The 22,345-nt window shown below is 33.6% G+C and overlaps 1 protein-coding gene and 1 long non-coding RNA gene across 2 annotated transcripts; one reads left to right on the plus strand and one right to left on the minus strand.

The window, feature by feature from the left end:
* Positions 1-5,857: 5,857 nt before the first annotated feature.
* LOC124440685 lies at positions 5,858-9,405 on the minus strand. Its single transcript, XR_006946720.1, has 3 exons — positions 9,353-9,405; positions 8,095-8,290; positions 5,858-6,122 (listed from the first exon to the last, which is right to left on the minus strand). It is a non-coding gene; the product is annotated as an uncharacterized LOC124440685 (long non-coding RNA).
* Positions 9,406-16,179: 6,774 nt separating this feature from the next.
* LOC124440511 lies at positions 16,180-20,594 on the plus strand. Its single transcript, XM_046990904.1, has 3 exons — positions 16,180-16,914; positions 18,554-18,668; positions 20,500-20,594. The coding sequence occupies exons 1-3, from the start codon at positions 16,180-16,182 to the stop codon at positions 20,592-20,594; spliced, it is 945 nt and encodes a 314-aa protein (XP_046846860.1).
* Positions 20,595-22,345: the final 1,751 nt, after the last annotated feature.

Below are 22,345 nucleotides of genomic sequence, written 5' to 3' on the forward strand. Positions count from 1 at the left end.
CCCCAGAGTCAAATTTGTTTGGATAACCTGACTACTTTACAATATATTGTACATTGCGCCTTCTAACCTCATTCTTAAGCATTTTTTCAAACTCGTATACGTCATCTTTCCTGATGACTCTTAAGTTCTTTTTCATAACATGTTCCTTGAAGTTCTTCCCCTTCATGATGTCACATGTCACATCTCCCACTGATGATACCGAAAACCCTAGTGATTTAAGTACAGAGATACCCAAAACACGGGGATACTCATATCACTGTGACACGGATTCATCCAAAATTCACCTATATAATATATCTATATATGAATGGCGAAATAGTGCAAGAAAAGAAAATATTTCATGACATGGGTAAGCAAGATAATATTGTTTGTCATTCATGTAAAGAGTCGAGTTAAATTGTTGTTTGTTAATACTTGTCGTGTGATGGCATTTGGCATGTATTTTGCTAATGTTTTTTACTACCTAATTGTATTTTAAATGAATAATGTGAGATGAATAATGCTAATGATGAAAAATTTACCTAGTATAAACAAATTTTCAGGCGGCTATACCGCTGTTCAAAGTAGGTTAATACACCAAAACCAAGATAAGAACTGCTCTGAGCCAAGATTTGTTTCCATTTACTAATTTTTATTCAAGACAAGCTCATGATTTTGTGCATGAAAAGTTTAATTTATCATTGCCTCATCAGCTAACAATCCACCCTTGATATATTCTTAGGTCATCCAGAATTCACATAGAATGCTTTAGTTGCAATGAAGTCAAAGACAAAAAAATTAGAACATTAATTGGGGGGGGGGAGGGTAAATATTCATATTTTCAGCTTTGCCCTGCTGATTTCTTTTCAAAGTAAAATATCCAAGAAAAGATGTCAGCAGGGCAGAGCTGTGTATATGAATATTTACCCCCAATGATTTAGAACCCAGTCTTCTTGATGTCTAACCACCACGTCAAAGTGAGGCAAGGACGCCACCTTGAAAGGTGGCAAAAAGAAAAACTCAAAATGAAAAGTAAGTTAAAAAAAGTTTAAAAAACCCATCATATCAAACATTTTAATAATTAAACCTAGACTATCAACTTTTCGCCTCTATATCCAATCAATAAAAGCAGATATTAGTCGTAAATATTGTCAGTTTTGCCACCTTTCAAGATGGCGGCTTACCTCACTCAATACTATACAATATTGGCGGAGTCAGTTATCTAGTAGATTGGGTTCTAGGTCATTGTTACCCCATAATTAATGTTCTAGTTTCGCCCCAGCCCCTGTCATAATTGTAACACTCGTTTATTACAAATCAAAAGACCAGTAATAAACCACCAAACTCAGAGAGTTTCAATTTATTTTCTGATCTTATTATTTATAGGCTAGAAGCTCTTTCTACATGTGAAACGTAATTCAAGTGCAGATATTCGTCACCGATATCATAACAGGTCATTATTTTAAGATTGATTTGAAAAGTTTACTTTTTCTTTCCAATATGTATAACATTTACGTATAGTTATCAAATACAAGACTTGATTGATTTACACATACTGAGTTCAGAAATATATTCAAACAACGGTTGATCGTCACTCTAGCAGGGGGATAAATATCAAAAATGAACGTGACGTAGCTTCAGTGACGTGGTGGTGCAATTTTGACTACGGGGGCCAAAGCAAATTTCGCGCCCCCTTCACCTTTGAACTAACAAAATTTGCAGTACATGCCGCAGTATTATTGAGTCTCAATACTTTATGTTAGCCTTTGCATTTTGATTACTCTCTACCGATGACTGCGCTACCACTAGAAAATTAAAAATAAGTACGCGAGGGTGCGTAAATGGCTAGTATTTAATTAACTACATGAAAAATCACTAGAGAAGTCCGACGGTGATTTTTTGTAATGATAACCAAAATATTGTAGATCATTTGTCAACAAAAATGACAAGTTTGTCTCCAAATACCACAAACTAGAAGTCCGTCTTATTAGTTTATTAGCTCGCGTTCTATGGACGACTGACTTAAACGACTGAAACAAGTCGGACGTCTGTTTGAGAGACAGGCTTCAGTCAATGACTCAAGAGACCTGCTAAGTAGGCTTGCCACTATAACAAGAGCAGCGACGTCCTCAAGAAATCTCAAAAGTTTTAACAAATAATTAATTTTTTTTCCCACTTCAATAGAAAATCTTCACAACATAATTTTATACAATTATATTTCTATTTCTAATCCTACGGGAGGTCTTGAATTCTAGATGATTGATGTTCAGTATTAATACTAACCTTTAGTATACCTGTATGATATTTTGAGATGTTTATTTGAACTGTTGCCAGTAAAATTTTACGAATTTCCTTAATTTTATACTTTAGAATATTTTCCGTAACGCATCATCGTCATGTAGTCGTGTCAATTCGTGAATTGCCGTCCTAGCACCTGGACATCTGGACATTTTTTAGTAGAACATTGTGGTTAGCCTGTGAGCAGGCTACTCACAAAAAAATATTCTTAAGCTTGGATTAATAACAAGAAGCAATGCCACTAACGATTCCTGTCTGTGGGAGGAAGCAAAGAAAATTGATTGAAATAGGCAAAAAAACTATACATTTTTAGGCCTTGTTGCGCCCCCTAAGAGGACATTAAATTTGGCCCTGTATGTTGTCTACAGTCATTGTGACAATTGACAGGTCAGGTGTTGTGACCACATAAGAAACATCCAAAATGCTCCTCAATTACTTTATCCCTTAATTGACTGTAAAACGACCCCTCTTACAAGGTTTCACTTTAATCAGTCTTCCTTTTTCCCCAAAGTTAACTTCTTTAACTGTATATTATAATTGTGGAAATAACTATCCAGCTTCAATTCATCTTTCTAGCTCAAATTTAAAACTTTGTGACCCATACGCAACAGCTGGGGGGCCTTGGCCGCCCTAGCCTCCCCTGTCACCACGCCACTGCGTAGCTTGTACTAATGATTCAATCAGTGAGTGCTTCTGTGTTTGCATATAGTAGCATCAATAATACACATGAAAGTTAAGTAAAAATTAAATGTAGAAAGTTAAAAGAAACATACCCCGACTGCTCGATCAGAAATCTGCCACAACTGAACAAGAATACACTTTCTGAATTAAACGGTTGATGATATTATAATGTCACTTTTTTCATTAACGATATCTGAGTTAGGCCTGCTTCAAACGTGCAACTTTACACGAACCGAATGCATTTAAAACAAACATTTATCTTCAACATTTATGCGTTTGGCAAATGTAAAAATCGACGCTTGAAACAGACGTCAGATTTGAATGATTAAAGACGAGTTGATTACATTAAAGAAAGTTGTCTCGCAGGAATAGAGTAGTAAGGACCTTCTTTGTCCTTGCTATGAAAATATTATGCTATGCTCATTGCATGCTCAGTCATTGGAAATAAATACACAATCTAAAGCAAAGGAAAAATGACAATTTTTGTAAAATATAAATAATATTACGGTCTGGTTAACACCATGTTAACACCACTAATCTTGTCTAGCAGAATTGAAAACTGAACACATTTAAGGGCTGTTTCAAACGTCGCATTTTACATGAGCCGAATGAATTTAAAACAAAAGATAATAAGAAATTTTATCTCATTATCTTTTTGTTTTAAATGCATTCGGCGCATATAAAATGTGACGTTTAAAACGGGCCTAAGGTTCAGAATTTTCATTGAAGACAAATTAGAAGCAATAAACGCAAAATCAACTGTGGCCGCGCCAGGTGTAAATGAATATGGGGACAAATGAGGGGCAAAGAAATGTTTGAATTTACCATTATCGTTCTGAGATGATTCTTTATAAGTTTTAACTTGCTAAAAGCCTTTTTAGCTTGCATTTCTTAATGGCAGACTAATGGCAATTCTAGCAATCTTAAGTTCAGTTCCATTTCCATATTTTGTACCCGGTATTGTTCTCAGAGATCGAAATTGACCAAGCAGCAACCAGGGGCGAAACTAGAACGCTAATCAGTGGTGGTGGGGGTGGGGTTAGTGCATGCATGGTAAGAATTCATATATGAAACTTTACTCCACTGATTTCTTTTGCTGGTGATTTTAATTTCAAAAGAAATCAGCAGGGCAGAGCTGAATATATGAATATTTACTCAATGAAGTCATCAACAGTTAACAAAACTAAAAATTTCTAAATTTAAAAAATTGTCAGTGCCATTAGATAGACTAGTTTTAGATGAGAAAAATACTATATTACACCGTTTACTTTCAGTAAATCCTTTTTGAAGGATCAACGAATGTTTTTACCATGATGCTACTTAGCATTTTAGGTCCTGTCTTAAACCACAGGCAGACCTGCTAAGTTGCTAACTTGCCCAGTTTTATCAGCCGTCACATAATTTCTGTTTGATTTTTTTACACAATTCTCTTTTATCGAGTTCTTCTGTTCCTTCATGCATTGTTGAATACAATTTTAATCAAGCACTCACTCCGACTTTACTTGTTCAAATTATTCTACTAAAAACATGCTGTAGCAAAAATTTAAAACGGGTGAAAATATTGCAAATTTGGTGATCTAAGATTTTTTGGAGATATAGCTGACAGCTTATAAAACTGGGCAAGTTGGCAGGTCTGCTTGTGTTATAAGTCTTTAAGGCGAGACTTTAAAATTCTTAGTCAGCGTCATGGTAAAAATCATTTGTTTATGCTTCGTAAACGATTAACAGAAAGTAAACGGTGTAACATATTTTTTTTACCCATCTCCAACTATTCTATCTATTGGTACCTTAAAATTTTTCAAATTTGCAAATTTTCTGGTCTTGATAACTATTGATGATGTCATTGTGAATAAAACTAAAATATCTGCTTATTGCGTACACTTATCGCGTGGAACAACATTCATTACTTAATTTTGCGTTTTCTCTATAACACTATGAAAGCAATTATTAGTTGTGAAATATGTGCAGCGAAAGTTGTGTTTTTGAGCACATTGGTAGAACTCCTTGAGCATTAATTAATTTTCAGGGTTGCAACTGGAAGTCTTAGATCGAGGAGCGAAAGTTTCTGACAGCGAAGAAGAACTATCTGGTTCTTGTCACTACGCCTTGTCAAAATTGTTGTTTAAAAGTTAAATAATCCATGGAAAATCTTTATAAGACAAAATGTAAACATTATTTATACATCAACGCAATGAGAATTTAGAAGAACATAATTTGATTTAAAAATAATATCTTATCCATATAGTTAAATTAGCTTGCTAATATCACTTAGCTTGATAATGATTTTGAAACAAAGTCAAAATATTGCTTTAAATCTTATCTCTTGCTATTATAACTCAAATCATGAGTTTACAAGATGATGTTTTTTGGACTGTGTTTTCTCATTTAGTGCATGCATGGATTAATGGACCAGTCTTGCATGCAGTGCTTTGATATATTTATTATTAGATAAAATAAGGCTATTAACCATCTTGCAGTAATTCTTGACTTGCAATTAAGCCATGTTAGTGGTCCGATACAAAAGAATATTTCATCAGTATTATTGATGCTGAATTCAAGAGTGAGTACTTTTCAGAAAACTATTTTTTAGTTTTCAAAAATTTTGAAGTGTGAAAGCTGTTGTGAAGCCGTTTTTATATAAATCAGAGCTTACTGCCGATACCTACAAATGAACAAGAACTATCTGAATTGTACTATCTGAACTATGTATTAGTTTGCTCGTTCTTTACCCTTGTCGTTTACGACAGGATGTTTAGGGTTTCCTGATAGGGATGTATTACCCCCATTCCCTGTCTCAGCCTCACCGCTGACTATTTCAGAACGCTTTGATATAAAAGATAACTAATTATAGAAAATTATAAAACAAATTAGAATGATTAAAACTGAAATAAGTGATGGATACACGAAATATACCATTATTATTGTTGTTTGCTTTAACATTTCTTCAATTTACATTTGAGTACAGCATTATATCTGTCGTTACTTAAAGTGTAAATCTATGAATACCTAAAGTTTCTCAAATTAAAGATGTTGAATAACTTCGAGGATCCAGTTATGAAAATAGGCTACATTCGTGAAGACAGCGTACTTGGTTCCGCATACGTGTGGTCCCTTACTTGTGATACCTGTAAGATACCAGTCATCATTTCGACAGACCAGCGGACCTATAAAAAAATTTTTGTTTAATGTTCTAAGTCATATTTTTGCCAGAGATAATGCAATGGTCTTTTGTGGCAGCTGTTACCCATGCACAGCTAGCCACCATGTTAAAAAGTGCGTCTCTGCGTCCTACATAATCCAGTGCACTTTACGTCTTTCCTTTTTCGCCAGCAAGGATGTAGCAAGTGCTCAATTTCTCTCTGTAATTTCATATGTGAAAAAGTCTGTGAAGAACATATCGCTAAAATCATCAGCGCGAAAGATTTGCAAGAAACTTTAATGAAAATAGGTATAATTAGACCTTTAATGGTTTCTGTGTCATTAAAATTGTCGCAAATAATAACAATTTTTATGATAAGAGTTTTATTTTTGGGAAACTCTTGAAATAGCTTGCACAAAGAAATGATCAGTTAAAAAACAATTGGAAAACATTGGGTTTAAATATGGCTCATATATTTCAAGCTAACAAGGTTTCAGGAAATTTAAGCAATACTTGAATATGCAAACGCTCAAATTGCATATCATTTTGTGTTTTTCGTCTTCATAAATGCCATTTTTTAAAAAGCCTTCGTAATTCATGTTTGCATCAATTTAGCTCTGATTTGAACATATTTGATGAGGATTGTGACAAAATGGCATTTAAAAACAAAAATTCTAAAATAACCCAAGATTTGAAAGTTTAAGGGAGTATAGGTTTCTCATTCGCGTCAACCAAATTTTCTGAAAATTATCCGCTTAAACAACATGTGCCATATTTTAACCCAATGTGTCCCAATAGGTTTTTTCATTTTCGTGCGCAAGTTATTTCAAAAGTACATCTTCTCATTGTAAAAATGGTTATTATTTGCAGCAATTTTTCTGTCGGATGAACCATTGGAACTTTTCCACCAAAGGTTTTTGAAAATATAGCGCGCTGATAATTTTAGAGACGTTTTCCTAACTGTTCAATTTTTTGTATGCACACCCTTGATAGAATGCATTTTAGAAATGGAATGCAACAGAATTTAGATTGTTGTGTTTCGTGCTCATATAAAACTCATGAATTTTTTACGATCTTTCTAGGTAAATTTAAAGAATAGACTAATTTCAGTTCTGGCTTAGCTTTAAAATGAGAATCTTTTGAACACATTTTGTACATTTTTTTTTTTTGGGCTAACTAGGACTGAAAATGTATGCATGAGAAATGCTTTGCAGACTAAAATATTTTACAGCAAAATGTAATATACAAGCATCAATTTTGGTGAGCTGAGTAGCTGTAGCTTGGTTACTTTACATGACCTCACTGGAACAGTAACAATAATTTTTCATTAGTTGTAAATAGATTTATATTGCTATTTCTTTATATACCTCCACTGTCTCCAAAACATGTGCGAATACCTTGATTGGCATACCCTGCACAGAGCATACTTTCTGTTATAGAGCTAAAATCTTTACGCCATTGCAGCTTGATAATATTTCATTATTGAAAAGCCATTGTTATTCCATCACTCACATGCTTCAATTGATGGAAAGCCTAAAGCTGCATGCGTTGTGCCTTCTCATTCAATGTATAAATACAACTGCAACTGCCAGGAAATTATGAACCACAAATTAATCTGCTTCCGTAGTGTACAAAATTCATATGGGGGCCCCCAAACTCACTAAGTGCGCAGGATTACAGAAAACCTTAATTCGGTCCTAGCAAAGAGCTGCGAATTAAACTTCGAAGCACTTGCATTAATATCTTTAATAACGTGGGTTTTATGGTACCTCTTCACAGGTGAAAATTTTTTGAACTAACAAACAGAAATACAAAATTTTTTGTACAAAATTACTGTTTAGTCAAGGGACAATATTTGTAAGCATTGCACGGTAGGATTCAGTCAAATTTTAGACACTAGATAAAACAGAATCAATTAACAGTTATTTCATTTACAGTTTTTTGATGAGTTGTTCAAGCAAAGACATCTTTTCTATTGATAAGTCTTTTTTTCTTACCAGTAAAATCAATATTTTTGTTCATGCGTACGGGTTTTATTTTGTATATAAAATCAACTGGATCTTTCAACAGAATAATAGCAATATCATAGCCGGTTGTTGTACTTTGGTAACGGGAGTGAAAATGGTATTTCTCAACGCTCACGTCTTTTTCACCTTCATCTTTTACTGTTCTGTCGTACTCTCCTAGTCTCACCTATAAACATTAGAAATATCACTATTCACCACTAAAGAGTAATTCCAAATATTTATATATTTATTTAATCAGTACAGCAGTTCATACCAATGTTTCAAATGCCCTTAGTCACATGACAATCAGAGAGTTCACAAATGTATGTATTCACAGTTGAAATTTATTGTACAAACAACGATAAAAATATTCTTATATCATATTGCACTAATTTCCCATAAATGTCCCGCTGTTTTTATGTTTTGAGAAAAATTTTGTTTTTAATGCAAACGAAAATGCTTTAAATAATTTTTTTCAAAAATCTTTCCGTTTTGTATGATATGCCTCATTGATGGAACGTCTATATTAAAAGAATGTAAAACTATTTTTTCTTTATTTGAGCTGGGTGCAGCAAAAACAGTCCATTTTTAAACTCAATTTATACAACTCTATATACAAAGAAAGACTGAGATGATGAAGAACTTTGGCTCTCATGTAATGTTTGCATGGCCAACATAAACATCACATTGATTGACCCTTTACTTCCCAAAATCTTTGGTCCTTTGAGCTTTGGATACATGTTTTCAATGATGTTGCAAAGTTTGGCAAAGTTTGGTGAGAAATGGTTAAATCACACGTTACAACAAAAAATGCTAAATAACCTGATGTTGGATAATCAACTTTACATTATATTTTCTTATGCTCAATTAAATTGGTAAATGTTTGCACGTTACAGGAACAGGATGAATCTGAACAGAATGTTGACCAATCAAGATCATATTAAGATACTCATACAAACATATAACTTTTTTTTTGTAAGATTAAAATTTCTTCAGATCTCAGCAGTAAAATGTTCAGTTAATGTGCAGATAAACTTTCCTTGATATTGAAGGTTACTCACTTCACTTAATATTTGTAGCTCTATTTCAAACTGTTAAATTGAGGTAACCTAGCTAACATAAAGTCATTCTTAGTCTTCGCGAGTTTGATTTGTCGTAGCACAATTTACAATCACTGTCAAAGCCTTTTAATAAAATAGGCAAAATAAGTAGGTTGTAATTGGTAAAGAAAAAGGTTTTAATCACTTACCTCTTACCGAATTTTTTTTGTGAAGGTGTGAATATGAAGTCTATACAATGAATAAACAAGATTGCTCACTTCTTATATACGAAGCACAAAAGAGTTACTGGTGATGCTTAAGAAACATTACTTAGGCAGGTGTGCAGTGTGATTTTCGGCAAATTTGGCACGCGTGCCGTTGTAAAAGTGATTCAACATGTTGAATATTTTTTGCCACAAGTAAAACAATTTCACAGGGAGTGTGCACGTTGTTATCTCTTGGCTCAATTATGCTTCTTGTAGGCATGTAGGAATCTTTATTTAATATGGATCACTATCCAAAATGGTCAAAGAAAATGTGGACAAGGATCGTAAAAACTTATTGACAGTATCAAGTCTAAAAACTTGCTCTTTCTACTTCTGTTACAAAATAAGGAGGCATGAGAGTTATTAAGCAAAAAGCATTGACTATATAGTTCGAGAACTTGAACAACAAAAATCACGAAAAGTTCAAGCCGCTTATCATTTAGCAGGACAAAATTTCTTAGTTTTCCTAAGAGGTAGGAAAGGCAATATATATACTTCTTCAATATCCTCACACAATTTTGTTTCAATCTTGATGGATAAAAATGAAAATATGAAAATAGGAATTACGCATGCATTAAAGCATTTATGGTTTAGACATCGGAGATTCCACATTTACACACTTTTTAATATAAGTTTTGTTAGGGGTAAGTGACCAACTGGAACATTTTATGAATATGCAACTTTTGTTTCATACCCTCCAATGTAGTTGATTTCAAACCATGTTTTTACAGAGGTGTAATATTGGTCACAAATTGGGGAGAAAGGGGATGTTAGAACAATGTTTAACTAGCTAAAAAGCCAGGTATTTAATTCGCCTTACAAAAGAGCGTGGTAATTACTTTTTCAAAAGTTTCATTAGGTAGAAGCATAAGCAATACGAATGACAAATAAAGCGATTTATGGAAGTTTTTCATATGCACCTATTTTGCTAAATGACGTTGATAGTAAAAGTAGATAAATTGAAGTAATATAAATGAAACTGGCAATAAAAAAAACGATTTTTTTTGTTTGGTTATATCTTGTTAAAAAGGTTAACTTTTTCCCATACGTCAATTTTATATTTTCTTACTAATAAAGTAAATTTTCTTACTAAGATATACAAATGGAGAGTTGCCTCCATTGCTTTTTTATTTTGTGTAAAGAATGTTGTTGCTAGACATTTGTTTTTGAAAGGCATATAAAAACGACAAAAGATAACACAGAGACAGTGGCGTGGTGGCAGGGGGGGCAGGGGGGCCAGGGCCCCCCTAGCTGTTGATTTTGGGGGGCGCTGAATTGAATACGAGTCATCAAGTTTTAAATTTAGGCTATAAAAAAATTAAAAACGCATTTGAAAAAGAACAGTTATTTTCACAGTTATATATTCACTGAATGAAGTTAACTTTAGGGAATTAGGGAAGAAAGGAAGTAGACAGACTAAAATCAGACGAATGCATCTCAGAATCTGCTGAAAATGAATTAAATCAAAATATTTCTATTGATACGAAAGAAAACACGTTTGACCCTGGGACAGTTGTTGGTCTTAATCTTAGCATTAGCGAAAAAAGGCGTTTACTTAAAATGAATCCATGCCAACCATCCAGTTTGTTTTGAAACAAAGGAGGATAGTACAAGGAGATCGCACTCGCTATTGCTCCCAGCAGGTTTTTTTCTACGATGATGGAACAAGACGAAAATGGATTTCCTACTCTAAGTGAAGACAGCTTGTTTTGCATACCATGGATTCTGTTTACAGATGTAACGTCTAGGGGAGAAAATATTCGGTCAAATCAAGGAAAAGCTTTTGCAAACATTAGTTTCTCCAAATGGAAAAAGCAGTATATTAGAATTCTGGAGCATGAAAAATGCAATTCTCATCTAAACGCAAAAGTTGCAGAAGCTCTTTTCCTTCAAGAAAACTCAATATCGGATCAGTTTCATCACCAGGGAAAAATCGAGTCTGAAAGACGTAAAAAAGAAGTTGTTTTAAACAAAACAGTTTTAAAACAATTGACAAAGGATGGTACTAAAACTGATGGAAAAGGAATCAAAGGACGTGGATCATGGCTAACGTTTTTGTGCAACGATATTCAAAATAAGTTAATCAATATCATTGGTAAAGAAATATCTTCTGTAATTGTACAAAAAATATGCAACTGTAAAGCATGGGCATTGATTGCTGATACAACACCCGATATAACTCATGCAGAGCAATTGAGTATATGCGTAAGGCTTGTTAATGAAACTGGTGAGTGTTCTGAACACGTATTGTCATGCCAAAAAGCAATTGGAACAACTGCGCATGACCTATACACTACTATTACAACAATATTACAATTGCATGGAGTTTGATTTGAAAAGCTTGTTGCCCAAACGTTTGACGGAGCATCCACTATGAGCGGATGTTATAATGGTTTGCAAGCAATTGTAAAAAAGAAAATCGGAAACCACATCATCTATGTTGACTGCTATGCGCATACCCTAAATCTCGTCTTGTCCGATTCAGCTTGTGTTGCTATAGATGTCATTACTCTTTTTGACTCTCTCGAAAAACTGCACGTTCTCTTTAATAATTCTCATAAAGTACACGAATTGTTTCGATTGGTTCTAAAGAATGAAAACCTCAAAATTTTTTCAATTAAACGTCTTAATACAATTCGATGAAATGAAGAGAATTTTGTCTAAACATATTTCTTTTGAGGTTCGAGTGCATCATGCGAGTGCTCCAAAAAGTGGCTGAGAATAGACCATTCACAGAAAGTCAGGGAGCAACAGCAAACGGATTGCAATCAGCTTTTCAGACAAAGCAATTTGTTGTGACTGCCTGTCTTTTCCATGAAATTTTTGGAATTACTGGACCTTTAAGTCGATATCTACAGAGCGTAAATGCTGACTTTGGAAAAGCAATGGATATGGTTGATAGCTCAATTTCTAGAATTCAAATCATACGTGACAAACCAGAAAAAATCATTAAAATGTCCGATTCTTTTGCGTTAGATGTCGAATGGAGGTCTACACGACCTCGTCGTCGACGACCAATGGACGGAGAACAAGCCAAAGATGATATGGCTGATTTATTAAAAGTACAATGGAGGCGAGACACATTTTGTAAAGTGCTAGATTCCATTCAATCTTCAATGAAGAATCGTTTTGAAAAGAATCGACCACTAATGATATCATTTGCTTTATTCGCACCTAGTCAATTTGACGAGCTCTCGAGCAAGTACAAGACATCTCACGATCTTCAATCTGCAGTGAAAGCCTTTTGTGTTGTGTATAATATAGATTCCCACAGATGCGCTACTGAACTGTTAAGCTTTACAGAAACATTTAAAAAATTTCACTGTTCTCAGTTTACAACTCAAAGTGACCACGATCATAATGAGCAGAACTTTGAAAGTATTGATGTTGGTGATGGTGATGATGATGATGAAAATCATTCTGATGCTGGGATAAGTAAGCATTCAAATAATGCGTCAATTACCGATAAGGCTAAAACTCCGTCATTCTTAGATGCCTTGAAGCTGCTTTGTTTTCCAAAGTACCATTTAGTCGACGCATACCCAACATTATGCAAAGTTTATTTTAATTGTAGTGGCCATATCTATTAGCTCAGCAACTGCTGAACGATGATTCGATCTACGATGGTGCAGGAACGCCTGGAATCATTGCTTTTAATGGAAGTTGAAAGAGAAACTCTCCTTTCTATCGACAAAGATAGAATCATAACTTTACTTGGGAAAACCTCCCCAGCGCTTGCAAAGGCATTGAAAATGAAAAACAAATAACGTAACAGACATATAATTGCTTGTTGATACTTGGTTTTTAAGTTACTTTCTTTTTTATGAAGATTCATGTTTGTGTTTTATAAAATAAAAATAACTAAAATACTTGAAAATAGCTATAAGAAAAGGTGAAAGGGGCGCAAAATTTGTTTTGGCCACCACACTAAAAATTATGCCACCACGCCACGGCACAGAGATGTCAGTCTGAATATCATCTATTTAGCACATTGTATTATAACGTCACATACTTCTCAATGGTGATCTTGTAAATAAATTAATAAGTTGGTATGCGGGTGTGAGATGTATATAAAGTTCTGTTTACAGAAGCAAATATTTCATATTAGAGATGCCTTTTCCGGTAGTGATGCTTGAGTGCATGAAATTTTAATATTAAAGGACAAAATAACCTTAAAATGATCTTGAGTTGAAAAAATACCATTCAGATTTATCCTGTTCATAAAACACGGATCAGGGAATAAAACGCGGACGAGGGGATTAAACGCGCATCAGAAGAATAAAAACGGATCACGGGATAAAGCGCACGTATCAGCGTCATCACACGGATCTGAGGATGTAATACGGATGTGAGGATAAAACACGGATTTTGGTATAAAACACATATTTAAAAGAATAAAACACGGATATAAAAGTTAGGGGATAAAACACAAATATGGCTAAAAAATAATCACGACATGGCACAATGTAACTTGATAATACATACATATTAATGTTGCTTAAGTTCAATGGCATACTTACCAAAAAACTAAAATAATGTAAGAAATAAAAGATAAGCCTTAATCCTATTTTTACTTTTCAAATGTTGAAGAAAATCAAGTTTCATTGACCTAGTAGAAAAAATTTAAAGAAATCGCCATGCTTCAGTGTAAAATGTTGCCATAGCAAAAAATATACGTGTTTCTTGGATCAAATAAAGCTTAAAAACTAGTAGGACATAATTCACGTGAAATTATATGACACAAGTGATTTTTGATATTTTGTAAGAAAGTCGTTATGATTGATTGTACTGTATTTTTCTTTTGTTAATTATACTATCAGAATGGCATCTACAAAATGTAGGTAAGTTTACGATTCATATATGTTGTTTACCATTCATATTAAAAAATAATATTCTGAGTTGAATCTTACAGAAAAATAAACTCAAAATTTGATGACAATGATTAACTAAGTGTTCAAAAACAACAAATTAAGCCACAATAACTTAATAATCTAAATATAACATGATGAATTAAAACATTTTAACTTGTAATTTGTCCACCCTTCATCTCTAACATTTAAAAAATCAAATTTCCTGCAGGATTTTTCCTGGTTTTATATTTTACCTCAACTGAAGACATAAGAAAAAAGGAAATTGAGGAATTCATTCTTATATTTTTGATCTTGGAATTAAAACCCATTGATTTATTCATTTATCACAGCGTAGATATATTGCATGAAATCCAAATGTCAAACAAAACGTTAAAAACTGAAATATAGTTGTTCTTACACATCTAGTGAGTACATTGTTGACTTTGGTGAAGTAAGATCACTATATTTGCCATATTTGCGGCGGCAAATTGGATACTATCAATATTAAGTAAGGTGTTATAGTCTAGCCCTCTATCAAACAAACACACATTTCAAACATCAAATCGAAATTTTTTATTTTTATACAGTTCGCGAATAGGAGTGAGCACTACTAAATTAGGGTGCTTCCTCCCCTATGGCAGCAATAACTTGCAAAAGCAATAGCTACACATATAGGTAACAAAACAACTAACGCTTGGTATTTACTTATTGAAATAAAAAATTCAGGAAACTGCAATTTTGACAAGGGAAATATCTGCAATTTTCAACATGCTCCAGGAGACTTTAATTGGCAAATTCAAAAAGGTCCAACATCAACCAATGAAACAGGCCCCAGTGAAGATGCAAGTGGATCAGGTACACATACGCAATTACTTCATTTCACAAGCAATATAAAGTTTGATAAGCTTTTGGCTACCAAACTGTAGCCTTCAACGCGTGTTTACCGAATGGGCAAATTTCTAAGAACTAGAAAGCGATCTCACGTGCGGGTATAAAAAATATTGATCAAACATAAATCGATCATCACATACAGTTGCCTTTGATAAGATCCGGAAACTACCACGTTTGACAAACGCTGGAATGAATACAAACTTCATGAACGCCAGTGAACGAAATAATACACCATAAATGCTTGTTTTAGTACTGCGATGCTTAATTGCTTATTAACTTTTTCCCGGCCATAAATACGGTGCTCTTTAAGGACAAGTGAGGAACGTCAGGTTCTTCAGGGTTTACTCCTAACTTGATTCCGAAGTGAAAATGAGTCGATATAGTTGGTGAACATCAACAGCAGCAATTCTTCTCAGGAGTCAGGACTCTACTAACCTAGCTGAACGACTTTATCGGTAAACATGAAATACCCATATCATGGATAAATTCCTCGTTATTCAAGTCATCTTGATCACTATTGACATATAAAGCAGGATTGAAAACTTCTTGGAAAGTCTATTGATTAGTTTTTCTGTATTTCTGCTGTGTAATAAGTTCTGTCAAGTCAACACCGTGCTTAGCGATTACATGGCAAACTTCAAGCCCAACTTTATTACATCAGATTAAGCACCTCTCTAAAGTTGCTGGGTATCGAAATCAAGTTTTTTTTCATCTTCGAAATATTTCCAGTTTTAATTAGTTTGTTGGTTTAATTAAGATTATTAAAAACGATAACAAGAAAATGAGAATTTTCGCGAGACTAGAAACTATTTTTTAGATTATAGAATACAAATGCTTTTTGTCTTTTGCTGTTTTTATTTTTGAAGTTTGAACATAAAAGCTTGCTGATTATTAGTATGAAGTCCATATTGTGCATTTCAATGTGAATTACAAAAAAGTTAAAAACAAAGAGTTATGGTACGTGGATCGTACTCGGATTGGTCACCAGTTACATCTGGTGTCCCTCAAGGCTCAGTACTGGGACCGGTTATGTTCCTTATTTATGTGAACGAAATACCTGGCATCATCACGTCTACTGACAAATTATTTGCTGACGATACCAAAATCTACCGACAGATAAATAATATCGATGATTCTATTGCTTTACAGATAGATCTGACAACCCTCGACCTATGGGCGGATCGTTGGCAGATGAAATTTAATTCTACCAAATGTGAAGTCATGAGAATTACACATAACAGAGACAAAAAGTCCATGCGGTACAATATATCAAGTACAGTGTTGAGGAATGTATCTAATTACAAAGATCTTGGAGTTATTATGTCTAGTGATCTAAAATGGTCAAAACATGTTGAACAAATAGTTCACAAAGCCAATAAGGTTCTTGGCTTACTTAAACGCACAGTAGGCGGTAAAAACAAAGGTACTTTTTCAAACTTGTACAAAACCTTGGTTCGTCCAATCTTGGAATACGCCTGCCCGGTGTGGTCACCACACCTCATGAAAGACATCGATGAAATTGAGAAGATAAAAAGAAGAGCCTCGCGAATTGCCTTAGGCCAAAGAAGACAAGAGATGGCGTACACGGAGAGGTGTAAAATTCTTAAATGGAACTCTTTAGTACAAAGGAGAGATTTCCTTTCCTTAGTGGAATGTTACAAAACTGTATTCAATCTAAATGGATTGAATTTCAGCGAATATTTTGAACTTTGTAAAAACACTAAATCGAGATCTAACCACCCACATAAACTACAACTCAAACTCGCATTCTTATTTATTTATTATTTACTATTTATTTATTTTTTATTTATTATTTTTTATTTTTATTAACTAGTTCTGTAATATTTTTTACATAAATAGGAGACCCTTGAGATAGGGCTAACCTCTGGGTTTCCTTTTTCTTAATAATGATGTATTTACATGTTGTTCTGAAATAAAGTATTGTATATACAAAGAATAATTATAAGTTAAAAATTTCTAGGCATTTAAAAGCTAAATTATACTAGATAGTCGTGATCAATGTGCAACGAGTAACAAGTAATAAAAAAATTTGAATGGAAGCATAATATAAAATAACACCATTATCGAGTTTATTATTTGTTAAATATTTTGAATATTTCAGGCTACTACATCTATATTAATGCATCCCACCAAAAAAAAGAAGGTGATGAAGCAAACCTTTTCGTTCCAACGCTCACAAGTGTTCAGTGGTGTTTAACATTTTCTTACCATATGTTTGGTAGTGATATTGGAAAATTAAATGTTTATAATGGCAACATGGGCAATTGGCAAATGGTTTTTACGAAATCTGGTAATCAAGGAAACCAATGGAATAAAGCAAAAGTTGACATCGATATTGCAAATGTTAATTCTGCAAGTATGAATTATAAAAATAAAACTTGAAAAAACGAGCTCAATTTCCAATCCAAGCAATACAAAAACAAAACAAATGTTTTGTTTCTTGAAATCGCGGTAGAGTTCGTCACAGCACTTTCTAATGTTATATGTTCAATTATTGATAATCGCGCCTTGAATGTACACATGTAAGTTTTCTGCAGCATTTTATCAATGTAAAATTGCATAAACATGTCAGTCACATGATCAAATCAAACAAAATTCACTATAAAACAAACGTTGTTAAAACTTTCAGGTTTTGAGAGTTAAAATGAGAGCACCAACCCAAAAGTTCTGAAAAGAATTGTTTTAGGGAATTCACACATTATATGGAGCTCAGCTAACTACTCATCAGGTCAAGTCTGCTATTTGTTCAGGGTGAATCAATATGAATTTATATTGTTTGTTTTGATGATTACTCATCCAGCATGGGAAGATTTGTCATCACCAATATAATTTGAAAATGAACTGCTTCTGTTGACAAGAGACCAGAAAATTAAGCTTGGTAATTGTGCCACCGTTGTATTTGGAGAAAAAGCAGACTTGCTCATGTGCAAGATACAAAATTTGGCACCTGTGTATGCTTCAGCACCTGGATTTATTCGAAAGAAGGTGTGTCACACTCTAAAAGCTGAGTCACACTCTAAAAGCTGAGTCACACCCTATTTCGTGATATTGCTGACAATTCCTGAATAGTTGTTTACGCATTGGTCAAGTTTTGTTACGAATAGTGCTATAAATACGTCAGAAAAAGTCGAGGCTTACAACTGTTGTTATCCTGTCTGTTTAACATTCACAATATTCCTTTCTTTAAAACAAATGCATTCCTACAATAGTTAATAACTTCAAACAAAAAAAAATCCTTTTTATCGTAGAAAAACTTTGTATACATGTAAAAATATGGAAGATTCTTTTAAAGGGACCTGTCACAATACTTGTTAGATACTAAAAAGAAATGCGATGTAGCTATTTTAAAGTTGATGTTGACAACAATTTTTCTTTACACAAGCTGATTGTATTCAGTGCTACACAAGGAAATAGTGAAAAAGGAGACATTGCTTTAGACGAAATATATCTTAGCCATAGAAAATGCGCAGCAATTCCAAAACTTCCACCAGAATCATGTGGAAATAAGCAGCTGGTGTTAGTGATGTAACCAAGATCGTCGGAGGTGTTAGTGACGTAACCAAGATCGTCGGAGGTGTTAGTGATGTAACCAAGATCGTCGGAGGTGTTAGTGATGTAACCAAGATCGTCGGAGGTGTTAGTGACGTAACCAAGATCGTCGGAGGTGTTAGTGATATAACCAAGATCGTCGGAGGTCAAGATGCCTTCCCAGGTGAATGGCCTTGGCAAGTTGCGCTGGGGAATCCAGTTGATGGTTTAATCTGCGGTTGTTCTTTGGTATCAGATAAATATATAATTACAGCAGCTCATTGTGTTGACGGACCAGATTGGAATCAAGTACATGTAATTCTGCTTCAATTGTGCAAAAATGTGCATAAATTCTTTCATTGCCCTGTGAAAAGGTCATTTGAAACATTTATATAATTTCTTTACTCAGCCCTTCGAAATAATAAAACAGAAACTTTATTGCAAAGGCACATTTCAATTTTGCCGTAAAAAGTGTAATTTCTAAGATGAATGGCCAGCAGCCGCCCCCCAAAAAAAACAACGAAAAAAACAAGAAAGACCATAGAAAACCAAGAGAAACCAAAGAGTTCTGTAAAGAGCTGTGTTAGACTTTAAGCACTAACCCAAAGCTCTGAAAAACTGCATTATAGATTTAAGACACCCTATGCATTGATGAGACAACTAGTCATCAGTCATGTATCAACGTTTGCTATCTGTTAAGGGTGTATCAACTTGAAGTTTTATCAGTAGTTTTGATTATGACTCATCCAAGTATTTGAATGTTGTACCGTATTTGGAAGCGCCTAATACTTTTATCAACAAATTGTGAGACTTAGCTATAATGTTTTTAGGTAGCACTAGGGGCGCACAACACAGAGCATCCTGATGGACACAAAAAAAATTTGACATAATGAGAAATGCAATCACAATTCATCCTCAGTATAACACAAAAACAAAAGACTACGATATTGCTATTATTGAAATGGAAGAAACTGTCGACCAAATCACACTCAGAATCAAACCCGTCGGCGTAAACGAAAAAATTAATTTTACTGGTAAGAAAACATTAGACTTTTAGAACATGAAACAAATGCTACAAATTTAAGATTTTAATATATTACTAAATAACGTAGTTAATTAACTGGCTGTTAATAACAATGAGGCAAAAAATTTCTACTCTTCTCAAGTGTGATAAGCTTTTGGTTTCTCAGCTTTTGAAAAAAATTCATCATTTATCAAAATGGTACATGATAAACTCAACATTTGAAAAAACAGATATCATCAAATTTCTTACAAATTGAGTTAGATGATGATTTTGTAAACAATAGAAATAATTCTTTATGAAAATTGTCTTGTTTGTTTTCACAAATAATGATTTCAATATGGATCTTTCTTGGCGTATTTTTTGTATTATCTTCCATAAAATTGTGGGCAGTAATGGATATTTTTATGTCAACAGAACAATATTGTTACATTACTGGTTGGAGAAATCTTCTTAGTAATGGAAAATTAACAGAGATTTTGCAAAAATCTCTACTTCCAATTGTGGCAACTGAAGAATGTAAAAGAATTTAAGGAAACAAGATAATAGATAGAATGCTTTGTGCAGGATATACCGGGGGATGTGTTGGTACATGTCATGGAGACAGTGAAGGTATAAAAGTATTCTGAATTGTATTTGCACTTCCCAAATTAAAAATGACCTCATTCTTAGCTGCCATGTGATAAGCAATTGATAAAATACCATTAGATTATTTGTAATGTTTTTGAAGCGAACATGACATTGAACACCAATAAAGAAATATATCTTTGTCTTTATAGGCCCCCTGGTCTGTGAAAATGGCGGCTCGTGGAATCTTGAAAGTATCATAAGCTGGGGGAAAAGATTGCGCAGATGGTTACAGTGTGTTTACTAAAGTAGCTACTCTTTATTCCTGGCTCACCGAAATTACTGGACCTTAGAATCATTCAAGTGGAGAAACTTTAAATAGCAATAAATTTACATTTTTAGGAACAACAAATATAACAGTAGTTAAAGATAAATTAAGAAAAAGTTGAAGAAAACTGTAATGTCGTTGCTATATTTCTACTATTATTGCTGTTTTCTGCGTTGAATTTGCCACAATTTGCCCAGTTATTTACAATAATATTCGTATACCGTACACAGACATTTTCTGATAATGTTTTATGCATCTATTTACACATCCATCCTTTACAATTCTTACGATTATTTACCTTTAGTTGCAAGTTCTCCAAAAATTGAATCATGCAGGTAATTTTAAAGAATAACAGCTCTAATCAGCCTGTTATATTTAAGAGATAAAAGATGTTAAAGCACGGGCTTATGCAAACCGAGGAGACCTTTGCGAGAACTCGAGAGCAGATTAGTGCAAGCTCGAGAGTTTTCACAAACGTCTCCGATGCTTGCATAAGCCAGTGCAAACACGAAAAACATCTTTTATTTCTTTTATAAAATAACAGTAATGCAAAGAATACAGACATTTTAATTTTTCCTCTAAAATGTATTCATGATCATTTGCAAATTCTCTTTGGCTGATTGATTGTTTTGGTTGATTTGATTGGTTGAGCTCATAATGTGTTTTGCACAGACTTATGCAAACACAGCTCTAGACCAAACCGGGCACACGTTTTATTGTGCTTATTTTATAAATAGTGATAAAGAATATTTTAAATTTGACGTTCAGTATTATTAGGTTGTGCTTGATTATTTTTCAAAATTATTTCCCCAATTGCAAAAATCAGGCCGTGACTTCGCAGAGTACCTGAACCTCTATTGTCGATCTTTGAGACCTCTCTTATGCACGATCCACGAGTATTTAATTTTACAAGGAAGCTTTAAACGCACGCCAAAGTTGTGGAGTTTCACAAGCAATAAGCACAAAACTATGATTTAGAATTAGAAAAATTGAGACAGAAATTATTAACTTGCCCTTCATTTGTAAAAGTATGATAAAGATTTTGATGAAGAACTTGGAAATGAGAATTTGATGATTTGCCACAATGAGAACCGTGTTTTGACCTCCGACATAGACAATGAGATAATAAGAAATAAACATTTTGCGTGCGTTTCTAACGAGTTAAAGAAACACGCGGGAGAATTTAAGAAAAACTAGAAATTATAGAAAACACTACTTAATAAATAAATTCATTGATTTTAACAAAACAAAATAATACGTTTTCATCTGTCAATAATCATATGGATTATGTAACTCTTTTTTTGGTAGAAATTGTCCCAATCCCTCCCAACCGGCAGCAAATTCATTCAAAACGCAGAATGGAGAAACTATTTTCGATTATATAGTAATTTTGTCGAAATAATTCCATCTCCTACATTTATCAAATAGGACTTAGATTGTATACGTTTTGCATGCTGACATGCAGGTTTATCCCAAGGGAGGTTCATTATTGTTGCCAATGTCGTTTAAAAGCATTCGACTTAACCTGTCTGACTGCAAAACGCAAAAAATCTAAGGTCAATAATTATAAGAACAATATAATCATTGCATACATATCCCATTGTTCTTGTTAAGTAACACTCGTGATAAAATCAAATATAGCTAAGCTTAGTTTGCTGATATTTTCCAAAGACGACAAATTTGAGCGAATTAGATCATATTTATGATAGTTTTGATAGAGTTTTTCAACA

The sequence above is a fragment of the Xenia sp. Carnegie-2017 genome, unplaced genomic scaffold (assembly GCF_021976095.1).
Source record: "Xenia sp. Carnegie-2017 unplaced genomic scaffold, XeniaSp_v1 HiC_scaffold_2, whole genome shotgun sequence".
NCBI lineage: Eukaryota > Metazoa > Cnidaria > Anthozoa > Malacalcyonacea > Xeniidae > Xenia > Xenia sp. Carnegie-2017.

Bases quoted from the DNA above. Each gene is read 5' to 3' on its own strand.
- LOC124440511 (XM_046990904.1), top strand. From the start codon at position 16,180: ATGTTCCTTATTTATGTGAACGAAATACCTGGCATCATCACGTCTACT. The intron at 16,915-18,553 runs GCATTCTTATTT...TCTTTACACAAG, and splicing joins ATAAACTACAACTCAAACTC to CTGATTGTATTCAGTGCTAC. The intron at 18,669-20,499 runs GTGGAAATAAGC...TTGTCTTTATAG, and splicing joins AAAACTTCCACCAGAATCAT to GCCCCCTGGTCTGTGAAAAT.